The sequence below is a fragment of the Mastomys coucha genome, unplaced genomic scaffold (genome assembly GCF_008632895.1).
Source record: "Mastomys coucha isolate ucsf_1 unplaced genomic scaffold, UCSF_Mcou_1 pScaffold14, whole genome shotgun sequence".
Lineage (NCBI taxonomy): Eukaryota > Metazoa > Chordata > Mammalia > Rodentia > Muridae > Mastomys > Mastomys coucha.
Window position 1 is genome coordinate 123,136,996 of NW_022196896.1, and position 21,344 is coordinate 123,158,339.

The 21,344-nt window shown below is 39.9% G+C and overlaps 1 protein-coding gene across 8 annotated transcripts in view; it reads left to right on the forward strand.

Annotated features, from left to right (window-relative positions):
- Pam (peptidylglycine alpha-amidating monooxygenase) overlaps nucleotides 1-21,344 on the forward strand; it is a 284,277-nt gene that overhangs the window by 139,394 nt on the left and 123,539 nt on the right. For all 8 annotated transcript variants that reach the window (XM_031368553.1, XM_031368547.1, XM_031368548.1 and 5 more), the window contains exon 4: nucleotides 16,883-16,940. In XM_031368553.1, the coding sequence (XP_031224413.1) occupies nucleotides 16,883-16,940 (58 nt within the window). The remainder of the gene's footprint in view (nucleotides 1-16,882; nucleotides 16,941-21,344) is intronic.

A 21,344-nucleotide genomic window follows, 5' to 3' on the forward strand; every position in this document is an offset into this window, starting at 1 on the left:
AAGTTCAAATTTAGATCATATTAAAATTCTCTCATCGAAATGAGGAGACACATTCTACTGAAATCGGAGTCCTCCCCATCTCCCATGCCCTCTTATGTAGCTTTCTTCAGTCTTTGAAGCTTGTATTCTCAGACTTTCCAGACCTGGAATTTCAGTGCCAATTAGTAGCTATCAGTGTCTCTGTATCTCATGGTTTTGTTCCAATTAATTATTCAGCTCCGAGAGTCTTTCTCTTGTGCTCTTTATCTAAAATTTCCCCTCTAGGATTCCAATTCAGCCTCTTTTCAGAGACTACAGAAGCCGAAAGAAACCCAGATCGCTTCCTTTTGTTTCAGAGGTTTAGATTTTATAATTCTTTAAAAGCAAACACAAGAGCAGAGATACAAATTCAGGGACATATTTTGTGTGCTCTGCATTCTCCACCGGCTTATCCAGATGGACTTTTCTGTCCTACTGTAAGGTTCCAAGGGGTAACTGTTGTGGACATGTCCTTCAGGATCTGCCTTGTTCTCTAGCTTCCTTATTGACTTTAAGAGTCCAGTGGCCATCGCTGTTTCTAGTTTGGGCAGTTTTTCCTCTTTTTACGTCATGGGACTGGATAGGAATCGCTTGCTGCTTTTTTAGCCTCTGGGATGATCCGACATCCTTCACCTGCTTCCTTTAGCCTAGCCCACATCTTTGCTCCTATCTCCTTGGTTACATTCTCTTCAGTTGCCCCGTTGATTTGAACCTTTCTATTCATTCCTAAGAGAAACGTGGTTAAGTTGTTTAAAGGTTAAGGGTGACAAGTGAATGCTCTCATCCAAAAATGATTGAGCTTAAAATTCTGTTCACCGGGTCTGGAAAATGAGTGAGCCCAGTGTGCATTGCAAGTGCTGGCATCTGCTCACAAAGTAAGGGTTGCGAAGGAGTTGTTTCCCATCCTTCCATTGGTCTCTCACACTCTGTAATCTGTGAGGTGAGGAGGCCTCTGTCTGAAAATGGCAGCAAATTTATTTATTTATTTATTACTAGCATATTTCCAAGCTATGAGGAAAAGGGGTTATCTACTGAAGTAAAATGAAATATTTATGTTTATGATGTCAGATGGACTGATGACATGTATAAGCATATCAGAAATATGGAAATTGGCAGTATACAGGGGTACTTGATCCATCATTGGCTATGTGACGAATACATACCCCTTATAGTGTATAAGACAATATTTGTACAGTTTTTCCTTCTGAATTATTAATACTGGCTTTGAAGTTGGGAAATTACAGTGAAATGAATTGGATTTGATACCTTTTTTTTTTTTAAAGCAAAATAAAATACTTAAAGAAAAAAAGTATTCAATGCCCAGGAACTATTTTTGGAGCAGTAAGCCCTTTATAAAAGGCAGTTAGTCATGTTCATAACAAAATCAGCAAACTAATTCTGCCAAGAGTTCCATTGCCAGGTGGTCCATGAGCACACAGAAGAATTAACCGTGCTTCAGCCCTGAGAGCACAGCCCAGTCCCTGGAAACCAAGTGGCAGAAACGGCTTTTATGTAACTGCCTGTTGCTAAAATAGAGATGTTTATTACATGCAGAGGAAAATCAAAGAGCGATCCAAAGAATGTTTTTATATTTGATTTTATAGTTCCTCTTAAAAGTTCAAGGAAAAGGATGCAAATTGGTTGGAGTGTTTCTTTTATGGGTGGAAGTCTCAGAATGATGAAAATATTAATCACGGATGGTAGGGACAAACTGAATGGCTTTGCCCTTGATCGCTACACTTAAATGTATGACACCATCTTTAAATGTGAGTACACCGTGCATACTGGCCCACTTGTTTGGTTGAAAAAAGCCTCCGTCTTTAGAAGGCCAAGTGCCTTCCATTCATTTGGACCGACTGACTCTCCATCTCTTCCATTGCTGCTAAAGACTGGGATTTACTGTCCTGGCCTGGGCAACGTGTTCACTCTTGTTCTTGTTTGTCTTGCTTCACTCATAACGAGCTGCAGCTGGAAAAGTCTAGATGAATATAGTGCATTAATTTTGCTGTTTCACTTGACCAAATGAAAAGGATTCCCAAAAGTTCTCAACATTTCTAAGCCAGCTCATTTCTAAAATGAGCTCGGACGTCTGAAGATTAAAATTAGAGTTAGGAGGATTGGCTTTTGATTTCACAAATGTGCTGGTCTGACCTTTTGGTTATCCATAAAAGACTCCTCCTTTGTGCTTGGCCTATGTTTACCATGCATCTGTTCCAGTATTTGCCCTTCTTGGCTCAGCTCAATCCGGATTTTGACAAACACAATTGTATTCTGTGCACTTTCCCTCTGATGATTGATTTCAGCGCTGGGCGTTGAGGTTTGAAGGAAGTTCTCGTGAACCTGAAGTGTTTTGGGGATAGTTTTATTCCTGGACGGGGCCTTGCAGAAGAGGCTGCCCCTATGCTGGCCTTGGGTGTTGTATTTCGTGTAGGTGCCTCTGGAGGCTCACTGGGTTCAACTGTTAGGAAGAGATAGGCCCAGAGACAAAGTTCCGAAGACAAATCTGCAAACTGAAGTAACCTAGTTCCTAATGGCACTGAGGTTGAAATCATGTTCCTGGGTCTGCCCCGAATACATTCATTTTACTGAAGATGAATTCTTAGCCTTCTTGCATGTAGATGACATGTCATATATATTTGCCGACTTAGTACAGTTTTTGATACTCATCCAAAGTCTGTATGATGATAGATTTAGGAAACAAACACTTCTTAACCATAACAATACACTGCCATTTTGTGCTTAGTGGGGATGCCAATTTTAAGTGCCATAAACATGAAATAAAAATTGAAGTGGAAATTTCCATGTGGAAATTGCTATGTATTGGTGCATGTATTTGAGCTTAGGAGAAAACCCATCAAGAAGTAGAATATTCTGCAGATTTCAGTAATCACTGTGAAATAACTAAAGACAGCACAAGTTGTATATACTACTAGGTCAATTTTCATGCACACATACATGTAACAGTTACAATCCATACACTATTAAAATATACAGACAAAATTAAGTCCTTTAATTTCACTATATAGCCCACCCATACTAGCCTTGAACTTGCAATACCCCAGTTGCCCAAGTGCTGTGGTTTCAGTCCTGCAACACCACATCCAGCTTGAATTCAGCACCTTGAGCTTATGGTCTCATAATAAGGAAGAATTATTGTTAAGATGAATAATCAAAGTCATTTCTATGTCGTCTAGTTCAAACAGTCCATATAACTATGTATTGAGCCGTTCTCTCTCTTCCTTTTTACTGGTCAGTACGGTGTCTGAGTATTTGGAAAGAATGTCCTTGGGAATTTCATGAATGGCCTTGGACAAGAAAGTCTCAAATAAATAAAGTGAATGGCTGTCATCCCTCAGTCGCTGTCAACTCTGGAACCTTGCAGTTGTGGAATTGCTCTCTGTTCAGGGAACTTCCTTTTACATGACTGCCATGTTTTCTCCCTGTTCTCATGCTTGAAGCCATAATGACATGCCATCTATAGGGCCAAATATGATTTATTTGAGAGAGGAATTTCATTATAACAGCCTAATGTTTTAAAAATAATTAGTCCCCTTACAAATATGTTGCATCTCTAGAACTGAAGCCTTCCTTCCGCAGACCTGTCAGATTTTCTAAATACTCTGAAGTCTATTGGATGGGCACTCCAAGTCACCCATTTTAACTTTGTAATTTGTGTTTTTCCTTACCCTTTCATTTTAAAGTGTCCACTTTTAATAGGACATCACTTCATTAGTTCTGATGTACAACAATGTATTTAAATCAGTGTATATTGAAAGAATCCAGGTTTCAGATTCTAAGATATGTGGAACCCATTAGTCTATGAACATTAATTGTTTCCTGTGTTGAAAAAAACTACTGTCTATTGATGGTTATTCCTCTGTGATAGTATTTTCAGCTAAATATATTACACTTAAGTAATATCAGTATATTTCACCTTTTCCTTATTTTTATGCTTGGAATATTTGAAAAAATCTAAATAACCTATTGACCCATGTTTTTCTTTCAGACTTTTAAATATGTCTGGTTTTTGTTGCTACTATCACTATAGTTATTGGTTTTCTGGTTTTCTTTTTATGGATGTTCTTTCATCCTTGTTCCCCTCATCCCCTTTGGCCATGTGGCCTTCACTGAAGAAGCTAGCATGAGATGCTTGTGGTGAGTGCCATAGACCGGTGCTGCAGGCATTGCTTTGCTGGGTGACAGTGCCAACAACAGGACTGGAAAGGTTGGGAAAGTCATGGGGTCAGTGAACGTAGCTGGGGCTGAGCTTTCCCTGGCCTTGAGAAGGGCTTGAATCATATGAACAGAGTCAACAGTCATAGGCCTTAGATGAGGACCCATAAGGAAGAATATGCTCCTTAAAATACACGAGGGACAGTAACAAAAAGTTGAGGACTGTGAATATTGTCTTTTCACTGTGCCTGTAAGGGTCCCATGGATCTAGCTTGGTGACCTTGCTCAGCACTGTCTGATTCTGAGGTATTCTCCTTCTTTGACTATCTGGCAAAAGCATCCCTTTGTTTTCTACACTCCTACCACTGTGTTCCTTGGCCATTGCATATTGCTGCCGGTTCTTCTGGGGTTTCCTCTTTTGTTTTTTGATCTTTCCTTGCCTTTACTCTCAGGAAGCAAAATCCTAGTTGATACCTATTATTCATCTGCTGTCTACCTTTGATATCTTACACTTTCTGGAGGTCAAAGTTTTCCTCTGAGTTCCCGGTGACCTAACTGCCCTTGAAACCCATGTGTTGATTTTTCAAAAGTACCTTAGATATTTAAGATTTTGTCTTCTTGTGTTTTATATGTCAAACAGCAGTGCAAGTCATGCAAAACATGGATCTAGACCAGTGGTTCTCAACATTCTTAATGCTGCTACACTTTGAAACAGTTCCTCATGTTGCGGTGACACCCCTCCCCAACCATAAAATTATTATTATTTTTGGTTTGTTTGTTTGTTTGAGACAGGGTTTCTCTGTGTAGCCCCGGCTGTCCTGGAACTCACTTTGTAGACCAGGCTGGCCTCGAAGTCCGAAATCCACATGGAGATAAATGTTTGCCAAAGGGGTTGTGACCCCCAGGTTGAGAACCACTGATTTAGACTGTTAAAATTTCATGTCTGTGGTTGTGACAAAGACAAAACCAAGAAACCACCACCTAGTTAAGTGGGGAAAGGGTGATTGGGCCTATAGTTTCAGGTCACAGTCTATCACTAAGGGAAGCCAGGGCAGGAAGTTCAATAAGAACCTGAAGCAGAAACAGCAGAACAACACTACTGGAAGGGTCCCTTGCAGCTTCATGCTTAGCCAGCCTTGTGAATAGCTCAGGACATCTACCCAGGAAATGGGGATGGCCATGGGTACCTGGGCCTTACTGCATCAATGTTTTTACAATCAAGACACATACATCCCACAGACATGCCTGGAGGACAGGGTGGCCTGGTCAGTTCATCAGTGGGAATCCTCTCTCAGGTGTAAAACTGACAGCAGAGATTAACTAGGGCCCAGGCCATCCTTGTCTGTGTTTTTCATTTCCACACAAGCACACACCCAAGTTACATCTTGCCTTTAACCATCTCCAAAACACATCCTCTTCTTGCCTGTTTGATTGTCATCTCCTAGATTCAAACTGTGTCTCCGAATACCTAAAGCTCTCTTTGTAAGATTCATCTAATCCTTCCACCCACATCAGTTTCTATGAGAGATTTCAGTGGTTTACTGTTACTGTTCAGAGAAACAAAATGACTCAAGCCCATGGTTGTAATGACAAGGGCTATGGAAGCCACATCTGTTTTTCCAGTTGGGCTAAAAACATTCTCTCTGCCTGATGCTATGGCATCCATTTCTTCAGTTATGCCAAATTCTCTCCAATTCTTCAGCCTTTCGTAAAACATTTTCCTATACTAAGCCATTGCTTACTCTTCTACACTGGACAGTTTCCTCAGAAGTACTCTCTCTTGTGGCTATGTGTACATTTCCTATATGTCACGTAAAACAAAATGCACTATCTGTGTGATTATTGTCTATAACATCGTAGTCTATAAACTATGCAGGGCAGGCGAGCCTTACATGTTCCTATATCTGCTTCTTGGGATTTGATCAGTTGTTCGAGTTTGTCACTTCATTAAGTAAATATTTCACTAAAAAGATCAATTTCCCTGTGGTTGGGAATTGAGACTTAACAATAAACAAGCATTGAAGACGTGACTGTGACAAGATAGATATATTACAATAGGACCAGATCATACATAAACCATTTGAAGATGAAGATGGAATACTATGCTTAAGATGGAGATGGCTGGGCAGAGGTCTTCCAGGTGGACAGAGCAAGTACATTTGACTTCCAGGTTTGGGGTATGTACCTGTGTGTGTGTGTGTGTGTGTGTGTGTGTGTGTGTGTGTGTGTGCGTGCATGCACACACAGATAAGAGCATGAGCTTGCCTATGTGTTAATTCATGCATACATGATTGAGAAAAGGATGTAACTAGGTAATGTTCCCACAAAGTTCAGAATTGTAACTGTCCATATATTTCAGAGAAACTTAATGACAAGAAGCCACTAGTGTCAGGTGGGGAAAGCCCCTGTACAAGCCAGCAGATCTCTGGTCACATAAATAACCCCTATCCAGAGACCCTAGTGCCATCCTCCTATTTTTATATTAAACCTAATCTTGGCAAAAATCATTAATTATGCCCTGATACAATGACAAGTATGAACTTGTGGAAAGGTTCTCAGGAGTATCTTCCCTCACTAAAATACCTTTCCCCACCATTGGCTCAGTCAAGTTTGTGATTCCCTTGCTCTTGCCAGGAAAGTCACTTCCACTGAACTACTTGGCACTGAGAAACTCTTACCATCAGCTACAGTGTGATTGTAATCCAAAAATAAAGATGGAATTCCAGAATGGAGCAACCTGAGGATAAAATTCACTAACCCTGACCCCGTATAAAACTCTAATAAGGGGCATCTATGGTACAAATTTCAGTTCGGCCTTTCTTAAACCATGAGTTTATTGACACCAAAGGAGATTAAATGTTGAGATTTCAACAAATAGCTTTAGAGCTCCCATTGCTTGCTGGGCATTCGACATGGTGCTGTTTGATGACCATTGGTATATGGAGCGTAAGTGGGTGTGGAGAGGGTTTAGTCAGTCACTCTCCCCAATTTAGGAGGCAGAGTCTCTCACTAAATGTAAGGGTCACCAGTATGGCTGACTGGCTATCTAGCGTATCCCAGAGATTCTACTATTCAGCCCTAGTACTGGGGTTATAGACATATGCCACCATGCCTGTATTTTTGTAGGTGCTGAAGATCAAAACTTGGATCCTCATGTTTGTACAGCCAGAATTTTAACAAATGAGCTATTCAGTATATTAAAGTCACTTTAAGAAACAGCAACTTTATTTGGTTACCTATTGGAGTTGTATATGTTGGTCAAAGTTCTCTAGAGATACTGAACTGATAGTAGTCCTCAAATTCATGTTGGTATAGATGCTATAGCTTGAGATAGAGTGAGGATATAATGGCTGCTTGGGTCCCGTCATTATCAAGACTAAGAAAGCTTTTTGCAAGATGTATGGCTCAGTCCAGACCAAATGTCCTAGAACCTGAGAGCAACTTCTATATATCCTACAGTTCAGAGAACAGAGAATTTAGGATTCCGATGGCCAAGTGCAAGACATTACACCCCAGCTCTGAGCAGGAGAGAAAGAGACATTAATTTATCCTTTCTTTTGTTCTTTTTAGATCCCTGATTGACTAATGCTTTATACCTCATTGTCTATATCTAGATCATTCAAAAGAACAGAGATGATCCCTACAACCACACACACATATAGGCTTTTCCATCTCTCCTAATAATCTTTAATTCATTTAAGTGTGAAATAAATCAGCCCAGACAAATTAAAAATATTGAAAAATTATTTACAAACATTTTCTTTCTGTAATAATTTTTTTGTCAGAGCACTCTGATCTCCTTCAGTTCTTTTCCTTTTTTGGACTGACAGAAACCTCAGCCATCTTAAGGTTCTTTGGGACTCTGCATAGAATAAGTTATTTACACTAGAGTGAGTGTGAAGAACGTGTTGAGCTTTGTGGACCCTTCATGATTTGGGGTGGCTTTTGTGTGTTTGATCGGTAAACAGTTTATAACCTACTTTCTGAGTTACTACTTACTCTGAAGCACAAAGAATGTTCCTGTTATGAGTTGGTTCTACATTTGCTGGACATTATTTTCATTGTCTGTGTTATGGTCTACATCATGAGGATTCAGTACATACACACATACACAGATGCGCATGCACACACGCACGCGCGCGCACACGCACACACACCATTAAGCAATTTATATACCACCTTCCTTCATTGTCTCATTGTTTTGATACTTGTGGTTATTTAACAAATAGGAAACTATGGTAAGTTACCAGAAACTATGCTATACCCAACAAAATATTTTTTCCAGAGACCAGACTATTGCAAAGCCAGAAAACTGAGCCAATTTTGGTCAGTGCATTCTCTAGTCTTCTCAGTAAAGCCAGCCAGGGGAATTATTTCTGCCTGCACAATAAAATGATATTATCCAATCAGGATCAAATCATAGCATTCAACACTAGAATGTGAATGGTACCTTTGGTTTCCCAAAACAAAAATTACTGGTTTTATGTCAACAGCTTCTATGTGTAATAGTATACAGCTGGTTTTGTTTGTCCCATAATAATTTAAATAAGCAGTTGGCTTTATTAGCCTCCCTTTCCACAGAAACTACTGCATCTCAGTTCTTTGAAAAGACAAAATAAAAACAAAGATTATTATTTGTTACTTTAAGATAGCCACTATCTATATAAGTCCCTATGGTTAAAAATACTCAATAATGAAATATGAGAGAAGTTCCTAAGCAACAAGGTACCTCCCCCGTATTTGTAGCATACCATTTTCTTTTTCAGAAAAAAAAAAATGCTTTTCCTATATAGTCCCCAATTGCCTCAGTAAAGAGGCATCAGCATCATCATATCTCTCCTGACTCAGAGATGGCTGATATACCAACAGTACTGGAAATTGTGGCTATGGAGGGTCCTCTTAGTTCTTCTTTTTGCACATCTGAGACTTATGCTAGCAGTTGGAACCTGCAGGACTTTGCAGACAGTCCTCTGGCACTACGCTCTGATACAGTGTTCCTCCCACAGTGTTATCGCGAGCATTCACAAGGGTGATGATGATGTGTGAAGCTTGTGAGTGGTGGAATTATAGAGGCCTCCTCCCCAGGACCATGTGCTCAAATGAAAAGGCTTATGACAGTGGGCAGTCAGGTCCCCTGTTGCTGTATTCCACTGGTGTTAGGGAGAAGCATTGAACTGAGTTATAAATATGTGAACAAATGACTGAACTCTGGAGAAACACACTTGTGATGACTGAATAGCTGTGGTCTGCTCCAGTTCACCACCTTCTATCATCAAGCCATTACGAAACATTTACAAGTGCTGCTGGGAATTCAGGGGACTCAGAGCAAGCTGCTTCTTAAGTTTTTATGTGTCTCTCGTTTCCTTATGGCTTCCATTAATCAGATAAGCATTGAAGTTGTGTTTTAAGATTGCTGACTTTGTTTAAATATTGGAGACATTGTTGTTCGTTTTGGTTTGGTTTTGAATCAAAGTCTCACTATGTAACCTTTGCTGGTCTGGGACTTGCTATGTAGACCAGGCTAGCCTTAAACTCAGTGATCTGCATGCCTCTATTTCTTCACAGCTGGCATGAAAGGCATGTGCCACCTCACCTGGATTATTTTACCACATTGTAAAGAAGAATGCTTTAGAAAAGTGGATATAAACTTTATTCTAGCAAACCTAGATAATCACTTTTGGTTGGTTGGTTGGTTTTGGTTCTTTTTTCTACAAAGAAGTTGTTCATGTTCCTCAGGTTCACTTCCATCTTGAAAAGAATTCTGTCATTAACCTATTTGATGGTTGTTACCATGGTAAATAGTGAAATTGGAAGCTTCTCAAATTAAAGAATAGGCCCGATAAATATTCTATCTTTTAAGAGTCCATTATTCACTATTTTTTTACCTTCGTATGTTTGTGTATGTGTCTATTTGCATATGTGTGGGTATGTGTGCATCAGGGTGAACTTATGAAATCCAGGGACAATATTTGGTAGTCACCTCTCTCCTTCCACTAGGTGGATCCTGGGGATTGAACTCAGGTTGTCAGGACTGACAGTGAGCCCCTTCCAGTATTGTTGAATGGCAAAGGCTGTAGGACCAAGATAGTTTAAAATCACTAGGGTTCTAAGTGTTCATCATTTAAGAAGTATAATTGGTTTTGTTGGCCATATCATTGATGTAATGATTTGGTCATTTATTTATATATTGTGAGAAAGGATCTTCATATGCTATTCATTCTGGCTGTCCCAGAAGTCACTGGGACTAAGTCCCAAAATGGCCTCACACTTTTGGCAATCCTCCTGTCTCCACATTCATGAGTGCCAGAATTGTATGTGTGAGCCACCACACCTCTCTATACTTGCTCCCTTTATTTAACAATATACAGCCCTCTTTTCATGATGTCACTGCCTTCATCAGGTGTGCGGTTTTATAAAAGATTGCTTGATTACTCGTTCTTTACAGTTAGTATACACAGACACATAGTTATAGTGGTATAGTGCATTTAGATGGACTAGTCCTTACGGTGTGAGATTTCAGCTTAAAGTACATACATTATTGGTGACCTACTATAAATTAATATAATTCAATGGAAAAATTATAATCACCAACATGTTGTAAGAGTTTGACAAATACCATTCTCTGACCAGTTCTTCAACAAATTACAACTCGGGGAAAAACAAAGACACCATTCAGTTATGTATGAAGAAATTTAATTTTAAATATAAAACTTAATCTTTATAAAAAGCAAGGTCATGAGATTAATTTTTTTTGGATATTTTCTTTATTTACATTTCAAATGTTATCCCCTTTCCTGGTTTCCCTCCCTCCCAGAAACACCCTATCACATCCTCCCTCCCCATGCTTCTATGAGGGTGTTTCCCCACTCACCCACCCACCTCCCACCTCCCTCGATTCCCCTACACTGGGGCATCTATCCAGCCTTCATAGGACCAAGGACCTCTTCTTCCATTGGTGTGTGACAAAGCCATCCTCTGCTACATATGCAGTTGGAGCCATGTGTACTCCTTTGCTGATGACTTAGTCTCTGGAAGTTCTGGGGGTCTGATTGGTTAATATTCTTGTTCTTCCTATGGAGTTGCAAACCCCTTCAACTCCTTCAGTCCCTTCTCTAACTCCTCTGTTAGGGACCCCGTGCTCAGTCCAATAGTTGGCTGCTAACATCTGCCTCTGAATTTGTAAGGCTCTGGCAGGGCCTCTCAGGAGACAGCCATATCAGGCTCCTTTCAGCATGCACTTCTTGGCATCCCCAATAGTGTGTGGATTTGGTAACTGTCTATGGCATGAATTCCCAGGTGGGACAGTCTCTGGATGACCTTTCCTTCAGTCTCTGCTCTACACTTTATCTCCATATTTGCTCCTGTGGGTATTTTGTTCTCCTTCTAACAAGGACCAAAGCACCTACACTTTGGTCTTCCTTCTTAATATAGTAAAAATGGTCATCTTGCCAAGAGCAATCTACAGACTCAATGCAATTCCTATCAAAATTCCAATTCAATTCTTCACAGAATTAGAAAAAGCAATTTGCACATTCATTTGGAATAACAAAATACCCAGGATAGTGAAAACTATTCTCAACAATAAAAGAACTTCTGGGGAAATCACCATCCCTGACCTCAAGCTGTATTACAGAGCAATAGTGATAAAAAAAAAAACTGCATGGTATTAGTACAGAGACAGGTAGGAAGATCAATGGAATAGAATTGAAGACCCATAAATGAACCCACATACCTATAGTCACTTCATTCTTTGACAAAGGAGCTAAAACCATCCAGTGGAAAAAAGGTAGCATTTTTAACAAATGGTGCTGGTTCAACTGGCAGTCAGCATGTAGAAGAATGCAAATCAACCCATTTTTATCTCCTTGTACAAAGCTCAAGTCCAAGTGGATCAAGGACCTCCACACAAAACCAGATACACTGAAACTTACAGAGGTCATAAGATTTTTTAAGGGCAACTCACAATCATAAATTTAAATGGATTAAAATTTAATGCCACAAAAATGACAAGAACTATACTTCATTCTCTGTAATGGTCTTACAGGCATAAACAAGAAGGTTTTTAATCCTATTTTGACACTAACTACCTGGTTGGCCTTAAGTGGATCAATCCAGTAATCTTTCTGTAAAAAAACAGTGGATAAAGAGATATATTGTTTGCTAAGTCTACTTACAGTGCACATATGAGAGAGAAATGAAGTAGCATTGTAAGGAATGTGTGTACTCACATTCTGTGGACCTCAAGACCACTGAAAATGTCCGTGAATCATCCTTTACTATTTAGCTCTCCTGTTGCACTCTGAAAGTGCTGCATACATCACATCATAGATTTTGGACTCTTACCTTAATGCTAAGTACCATACCATAATAGCACATATTCCGCAACAAACTGTCCTATTCCTTTTACAGATCTTTCCTCCACTTACTTGAATTATGTGGTTTTCAGAGCTTCCAACCAAAGGTGAACTATTGATTTGCTATGCTGCGTTTTATATGTACTTTCTTTTAGGGAAAAGCCATATAGTCTTTTCTCCATGCAGAAATTATTCTTTAGATTAAAAATGGGGCATAAGTAAGATCATGCATCAGACTGTGGTAGTTCTTGGTTGACACTGATACTGGATCTGTTATAGATATTCTCTCCCAGAATAATTGAGTAAGATACTTGCCTACTGCCCACTTCATTTTTATCTTCCTTTCTCTCCTCCTTCTTTTCCCATTCTTTTATTTCCTTTCCTTTGCATCCTAGGAAATAAATGTGGAAATATAGACATTTCTGTTGTTAAAGAAATTATAATCTTAAGAATGTAAATTCATGAGACAAAGATGTTCCCAAGTTTTTCTGATTTTTAAGATCAGCCGGTAAGAATAATGAACACAGCATGGATCTGATATTAACAGCAGTTTTCTATATTTTGTTCATTGATGTATATAATCTTCATGTATTTTGTTTTTGCTTTAGCTTTTATCAAGAGAGTCGGGCTGCCCAATTTGATGTATCTATTTAACTCAATAACATTTTTATTCCAGAAGGATTTGAACTAGATTAAAACCAAAGAGTAAAACCAACATTTTTTTCAAATTATAAAGAATTTTGGTTTTATTTGTATTTATTCTAATCTCTTGGGGGTGTTATAAATATATGCTTAACTACTTTAATGCACATTTGTTGCTGTATTTGCTTTTAAGTCACTATAGGGCACATTGCTTTGGATCATCTGTGATGTGTTAAGCGAGTTTCTGTTCTTATGGCTTTCCAGGGCCTGGTATGAGTTAAAGTGAGGACAAATTTTTATTGTCATGACTCCATGCTTAGGAACGCTTATCCACCATAAATGAAAGGAACTTTACTGGAACAAAAGGGAGGCAAACTTTTCCATTTGGGGTGTGCTGACAACTACGGAAAGGTTTCACCTCTGTGCTTAGCCATCTGGGTTTGTTAATGGGCATGACCTGGAGGAGAAATAAGCTTATTGCACCTGTGCCAGGCTGCCTTAGTAAGGGCCAGAGCTGTTCAATACTCCTCCAATGAGAGGAGACAGTTTGAGAGAATAGATTTACATCTTCTCATTGGATATTTTATTTATTTACATTTCAAATGTTATTCCCTTTCCTGATCCCCCCAGAAAACCCCTACCCCATCCTTCCCTCCTCCAGCTGCTATGAGGGTGTTCCCCCACCCACCCAACCCACTCCTGCCTCCCCACCCCCACCTCCCCACCCTTATATTCCCCTACACTGGGCATCAAGGCTCCACAAGACCAATTGCTACTTCTCCCACTGATGCCTGACAAGGCCGTCCTCTGCTGCATGTACAGCTGGAGCCCTGGGTCCCTCCATGTGAACTCTTTGATTGGTGGTTTAGATCTAGAAGTAGCAGCACAGATTATAGGAGTCACAAATATGTAGGCTCTAAATTTCTTATAGCTCCTGATGTTCACATACAAAAAGGATGTCAAGATTATTAATTTTAGAATACTTGTATTTTATAACATCAGTTTTATAAAATTACAAAATAGTTGTGAATAATTTTAATCATCGTTGTTCATGGTTGGAAAGTGCTTAGACACTGTTTTGTGTGTATATCTCTTGGGTTCCATACACAGAGCTCATTGCTCCAGCCTTTTGAGCTTTCCCCTCCTGTGTATGCTACAACATTTCACCACTCATTCCTTCTCTCTCTCCCTCTCCCTCTCCCTCTTCCTCTCCCTCTCCCTCCCCCCCTCACTCTTCCTCCCTCTCTCTCTCTTTCTTTTTTAATTAATTATTTTATTCCTTTATATTTCAAATGATATCCCCCTTCCCAGTTACCCCTCCACAAACCCCCATCCCATCCTATTAAAGTGTTCCTCTACCCACTCACCCACTCCCGCCTTACCGTTGTAGGATTCCACTATGCTAGGGCATCATGCCTCCACAGGACCAAGGGCCACCCCTACCATTGATGACAGACTAGGCCATCCTCTGCTACATATGCAGCTGGAGCCATGGGTTCCACCATGTGTACTCCTTGGTTGTAGATCTAGTTCCTGGGAGCTCTGGGTGGTCCAGTGAGTTGATATTGTTCTTCCTATGGGGTTGTAGTCCCCTTCAGCTCTTTTAGTCCTTCCTCTACCTCTTACATTTGGATCCCGGGCTCAGTCCCATGATTGGCTATGAGTATCTGCATCTGTTATTGGTCAGACTGATAGAACCTCTCAGGGGACAGCCATACCAGGCTCCTGTCGGTAGGTACTTCTTGGTATCAGCAATAGTGTCTGGGTTTGGTGTCAGCAGATGGGATGGATCTCTAGGTGGGGCCATCTCTGGATGGCATTTCCTTTAGTCTCTGTTTCATTTTTTGTCCCTGTCTTTCCTTTGGACAGGAACATTCCAGGGTTAAAAATTTTAAGATGAGTGGGTGGTCCCATCCCTCTACTGGAGGTCACCATCCATTTTCTAAAAGAGACTTGAAGAAGAGAAACTTCTCTCAACTGAAAAAAAAAAAGTCATAAACAAAAGTAGCAATGGTAACTGAATCATATTTTTGCAATTCTTCAATTTTTACCACACTTGTTTTGTGTACGCCAACATTTTTTGTTTTCTGAGACAGAGGTAAAAAATAGGTCACATGCATGCTTTTTGCTGCTAACTGTATATTTAGAGACACTCAGATGATCTGTATCTGCATTGCTGGGCTTTGTTGATTCTAGCACTTCGCAACAGTAATGTATGAAGTATGAATTATTAACTGAGCACAGCTTACCTTTGTATTATCAACCATAGTGCACACTTCAGTGCATACAGATTCCATTCAGGTCTTCTTCAGAAAAATGCTCTCCTTAAGTTGAAGCTTTCACTGCTCAATTTTTCTTGTTTCATTTCTTTTGTGTGTGTGTGTCTTTTATTTGTTTGTTTACTTATTTATTTACACTCTAGATTTTATTCCCCTCTCCAGGTCCACCCTTCGACCATCCCACACCTCCTCACCACCCCCATATCTCCACGAGGATATCCCCACTCCCCACCCCCCACCCCTCATCCCCCAACTCCCACCCAACCAGACCTCTAAACTCATGAGGGTTAGTGCATCATCTCTGACTAAACACAGACCCAGCTGTCCTCCATTGTATATGTTTTGGGGGCCTCATATCAGCTGGTGTATGCTGCCTGGTTGTGGTCCATCATCTGAGAGATCTCTGGGGTCCAGGTTAATTGAGACTGCTGGTCCTCCTACAGTGCCACTCTCCTCCTCAGCTTCTTCCAGCTCTTCCCTAATTCAACAACAGGGGTCAGCTACTCCTGTTCATTGGTTGAGTGCAAATATCTGCATCTGACTCTTTCAGCTGCTTGTTGGGTCTTCTGGAGGGCAGTCATGCTAGGTCCCTTTTTGTGAGCACTCCATAGCCTCAATAATAGTGTCAGGCCTTGGGAACCTCCCCTTGAGCTGGATCCCACTTTGGGCCTGTCACTGGACCTTCCTTTCCTCAGGCTCCTCTCCACTTCCATCCCTGCAGTTCATTTCTTTATTTTCGTTTATTATTTTAAAAAAAGAGTCTTTCTGTAAAGTGTAGGCTAGCCTTGAACTCTGGACTCAAGTGATCCTCCTGACTCATTTTCTGAGCAGATGGATTATACATCTGGTATGATCACACACTGGTACCCCTGGCTCAATAAAGACTGTAATGTCAATGTGTGTGATATTGAAGCACAAGAGCTCTAGTTTAGATAAGGGAACAATAACTTGGAAAGAAAGACTAATTTGAGATGATGTTGATTTCTTCAACGTATTTTGTGAAAATTTAAAATAAGAAAGTAACCATATGTAATATTATCTCTAAAACCAACTTTTTGTAGTAATTAAAATATCTATGCTGAGATCATAACTGCCTCTTGCCCTTTTGAAATCAGATGCATTTTCCACATTTGCAATGCTGCCTTTTAAATGTGACCTTGCTAGATTGATCATCCATGATGATGACCCTTGTAAACAAGTTCAGCATTGTTTATAAAAGTACCATAGGGAAAAAAATGTAGTGTATGTAAGTTATCCATGCTAGCTCTTCTGCTAAGGTGCTAACCAGCCCTCAACAGGCATTCTGACCTCACTGGAATACTTCTACGGTCTTGGAGGCCAATATTTAAGAGTTATCGTTTCATTCTGGTTCTTAGACATTTAACATGGATTTTATTATATTTCTCTTTTTAACAGTCTGACACATACTTCTGCATGTCCATGCGTCTGCCTGTGGATGAGGAAGCCTTCGTGAGTAAGTACTCTTTGGATCATGGGGGAAGGGTGAACAGCTACGTGAGATCAGTAAAAGGTTCTCTTTGATGCTTATGAGTGTATTAATCTTCTACTGTCAGTTTCCAAAATGCATTTATCATCCCTAATGCAAAAGGAAACTACAGGCATCCACTGGAGACAAAATTACAAACTGTATCTGGAGAGATTCATGAGGAGGGCTAGTTAAGGCGTTATGTGCAGATGCCAGTGGTCGTCAGGGCTGTGTGGTCCCACATTTGTACAGTATTGGCTTTCTGTCTGTGTCGGAATTCTTAATTCCTCTGCATTCCATGAATCTGTTTACCTGATGGTTTGTGTAATAAATGCACTATGCTTAGAATCAACACTAGGAAGAGTAATATTTTACCCACCAGACAGGTAGGTGGATAAAAAAGAAAGGAGAGAGGACAGGAGAAAGAGAAAGGACATCCACTCTCTTATATTATAGTCTAAAAAAAAATTGAAATGACAGGTCCTTCCCAGATGTGTCTTTCAATCACCTAGGAGAAGTGACAAGGCACCATCTGTTTTTGTTAGATTGTTTTAATTTAAGCATCCCTGATGACAGACTTGTAATGTTTAGAGAAGGGACGGGAATGACAAATTATTAGTGTTCATTTTTTTCTTTTTGTTTTTTTGTTTTGTTTTGTTTTCTGCTTTTCTTTTCTGGCTTAAAATGTTGATATGGGGAAGTTAACAGTAATGAGAGCTGTACTTTGGTCCCATGCAACTCATTTTCAAGTGGACTGCCTGAAATGGCTATTATGTGACTAGTAAAATGTGTACAATGTAGCCATGGGGCAGCCTGAGAATGAATTTTCATGAGGTGCTTCCCACAGGAATGTCCATTATTGACCTGCAAAGCCAGAACAATTTGCATGGAGTTTTTTTCTCCACACTCTGCCTGCAATAAAGATGACAAAATACAACCTACAACAACACTGGCCAGAACTGCTCAGTAGTTGATCCCTGAGAATGAGAGTCATGCCACCACAGGCTGAACATCGCCTGGAGGGTTTGGGGTGTAGTAGTTGGACGTTACTGAGAACAAGCTTAGGAGAGTCAGTGTTCTCCAAGTCTAAAATGAGTAACTTTAAAAATAGAAAGCAACCTTACTTTCCTAATTATAGTTCTTGGAATAACCCCAAATATAACTTAAAATATATTCATTCATATCCTTGGGTTTGGCAGCCTTGGAGAGAATAATATTTACCTACAAAATGTTTTTTTTTTTTGCTTTATCAGTATTATATCTTTCTCTGTTTATGTTCAGGGGTAGTCTTACCTCCACCCATTTCATACTTGCTTTATGGAGAAGGCCATAATGCACACCTGTGTAAATACAGTTGGCATAGGGCACGGCAGTATAAGGGTTTCACGTTAACCATTACTGGTTTGTTTCTGGAGGTTGGCAGTAGTATATGGTTTCAGGGATGGTCACTCTAAGGACTATAAATATACCCTCGGAATGTGCTGTTGCTGTTTTCGTACTAATGTGTTTACTTTCACCTAATTTGAAACGTGAAGTCTGAGTAAATATATTGCGTCAAGCAATTGAGTAATCCTGGGGAGCGCATGAATCTGTGTGTTAGAACCAGGATGCTAAAATCCCTTTATTTTCCTAGCATCTCTTTTCTAAGATTAAAGTGCTTCGAGCTTTGAGGTCCTCACACAGTCTTCTGGGATCTGAACACTTTTTAGTATTTATTCCTTCATTTTTTTTTTCTTATTGCCAGAAGGATTTCTTGCATGGTACAGAACTTCTTACCTGTTGGAAGGAGGGCTTCTATCAGTATGAGTCTTTTGATGAACTGTCCAACGGGAGCCTTTCACCAACATTAGTAGGAGGCACATTCAAAGTGTAGAATTGAAAACCAGCTGCTAGACCCAACTGGTCATTTCTGCCAAGGCCTAAGGAAGGGAGGGGCTTTGATGCCAACATTGCATGTTACACAGGTGACTCCTATATGCTTCTCAGAGGCCCGAAGTCGAAGCTGTGCTCATGTGCTGACTAGAGCTAACCCATTCCAAGGGAGTCTCACGAGACATGATCTCTGTGCTTTTTTGTGGCTTGTCCCAGATTCTGAATCTGAGAATTTATCTTTTCCAATAACTAAGATTTGATAAGACTCCTTTATTAGATTAGGTTGGACTTTTTTGTTATCTTTTTCATTTAAAAAATGGGTTGTGGCAGCTTTATTTGCTCTTTCTTTCCTTAAGAGACATGGCTCCTGAGGACAGTAGGTACACACATAGTACCCACAAATGCATATGCAAAATACCACCCAAAATTTACTAATTCTCAGGATCATGTTTACATGACTCCCTTAACTCATTTAAAGCAATACACTTACTTATTGAGAAATACCATGCCCTCATCATGGAAATGATGTACATACATATATCATGTTTACCTGTGAGTGTATAACATCTACAATGTACTTTTAGGCTCTTACTGAAATAATACATTTGAATTCAAATAGGTATTCATCCTAATGAGTATATGGAATTTTATATTTTGAACAAAATATTCTTAAAACATTGCCTTTGTTTATAACAAGAATTCAGAGAACTTGCCTGGATGGAGGGAAAATAAAATCTGCATTTGACCACTGAACTGCAGCGCTGTCTAAAAGGTGTTTTACAGACACTCAGAGGAATTGGCTGTGACAGCGGCTCACTCAGCCAGGAAATTTGACTGTCATCTTCATCCACTTGCTTTCGCTCACATGGGTGACCAGTAAATAAATGTGTCTTTTCCTCAGTGAATGATGGCAGCACCTTACCCGATCACACTATACAAATGTAGCTGAGTTTGGAAATGAGTGAAATTAATCTAATGATTCCTTGTTTCTCTTTGTCTTTGGCCTTTGCATTGATTATCAAGGCACTTCTTAGTGTAGAATTGCTCAGTTAGAGTATTTCCAAATGTGACTGTTCTTAACCTTTATGCTGAGCTGAAAACTATAGAAATACTCTGATTTTAATAGCAGATACTGTGTCAGAGTCAGCTACAGTGCTCAGATACACATTTTATGGCCCTGACAACAGTAAACAAAAAGGTGTGTGTGTGTGTGTGTGTGTGTGTGTGTGTGTATGTGTATGTGTGTACATGCACACATGCATGCACGTCCATGTGTCATTATGACCTTCCTGATTCCAAATAGGTGACTGGGTGTCTTTTTCTTGCTTAGTAGAATTTTACTCAACATAAATGATAGAGCCTTCTGTCTGGCAGATGACCACTGAGATCCCCCACCAGAGCAGGGATGACTTTAATTAGATACAATAGTAGGCTCAACTCGGGCAAAGTCCCAAGAGGAAAGTAGGCAGGTTTTGATCAGGACCTGGGAACTTGGCCTATTTTCATATATCCAGGCATGAAGTGTATTCCAGGGGCCACCCAGAATGAGCACCCAGAAACATACTGAGCCCAACTACAAGCAACAATATTGAAGTGGTTAAAAGTAAGTTCCCACTAGAACACTGCCTTCAAAGGCCTCACCATGTTCTGGCTACATGATGAGGAATGAGTTAACACACTGCTCTCTTCAAGACGCAGTCTGTTTGTGAAGAAGGGAATCCTCACGTAGAGTGTCCTCATGAGAAGTCAGTGCGTATCTGGCAAGGGGCACCGCCCAGCGAATGTTGGCAGGTGTATTTCTGGGAAGAAGGATTGTCTTACAGAGAACAGGTTGTATAGGTTGTGAAGCATCTTAAAATCTGAGGTCAGAAATAAGCCAGCATTATGAATGGCCTTAAAGGGCTAGAACAGGAATAGAAGTTTCACTCTGGAGGAAGTGAGTGAGGGACCACTAGAGGAATACCATGCCAATAGAGCTTAATGGTGCTTATAGTATCTTACGTCTTACAGCTTGGATGATAAAATCTATTTATTGATTCTTTAGTTCCTTCTCCTATTACCATTCAAGGCAAAGTTTTTAAAGGCCTGTCATCTGGAAGCTTAATTCCTTCTTTATACTGAACTTTTTTTTTTTATCCCTCGGGATTATTCCATTTGCAATTTATGTTCAATGTGTTTCTTCGTTAGTTCTCCATAGCAGCTGATAGCCCTCATAACCTATGTTACATATTCATTATAAATTGTACATCGTTGTCAGTATTAGGAAGTGTTAATGACAGCTCTCTAGTGTTTTATAAACTCAAGTAGAACGCCCTTTAGTGCAGGATTTTATTTTAATCAATAAAGTTAAAAGATCAAGGGAATCTAAACTGACTAAGAGTAGTTAACCAAAACCAGAGTATGCAGTCGCGGTAGAATATATCCAGCTACTAAAAGCGTAGCTATAACTAGGATCACTCATGGTAAGCAACCCAAGCTGACATTATTTTAATAAATATAACACAGGCTAAAAAAGTAGCA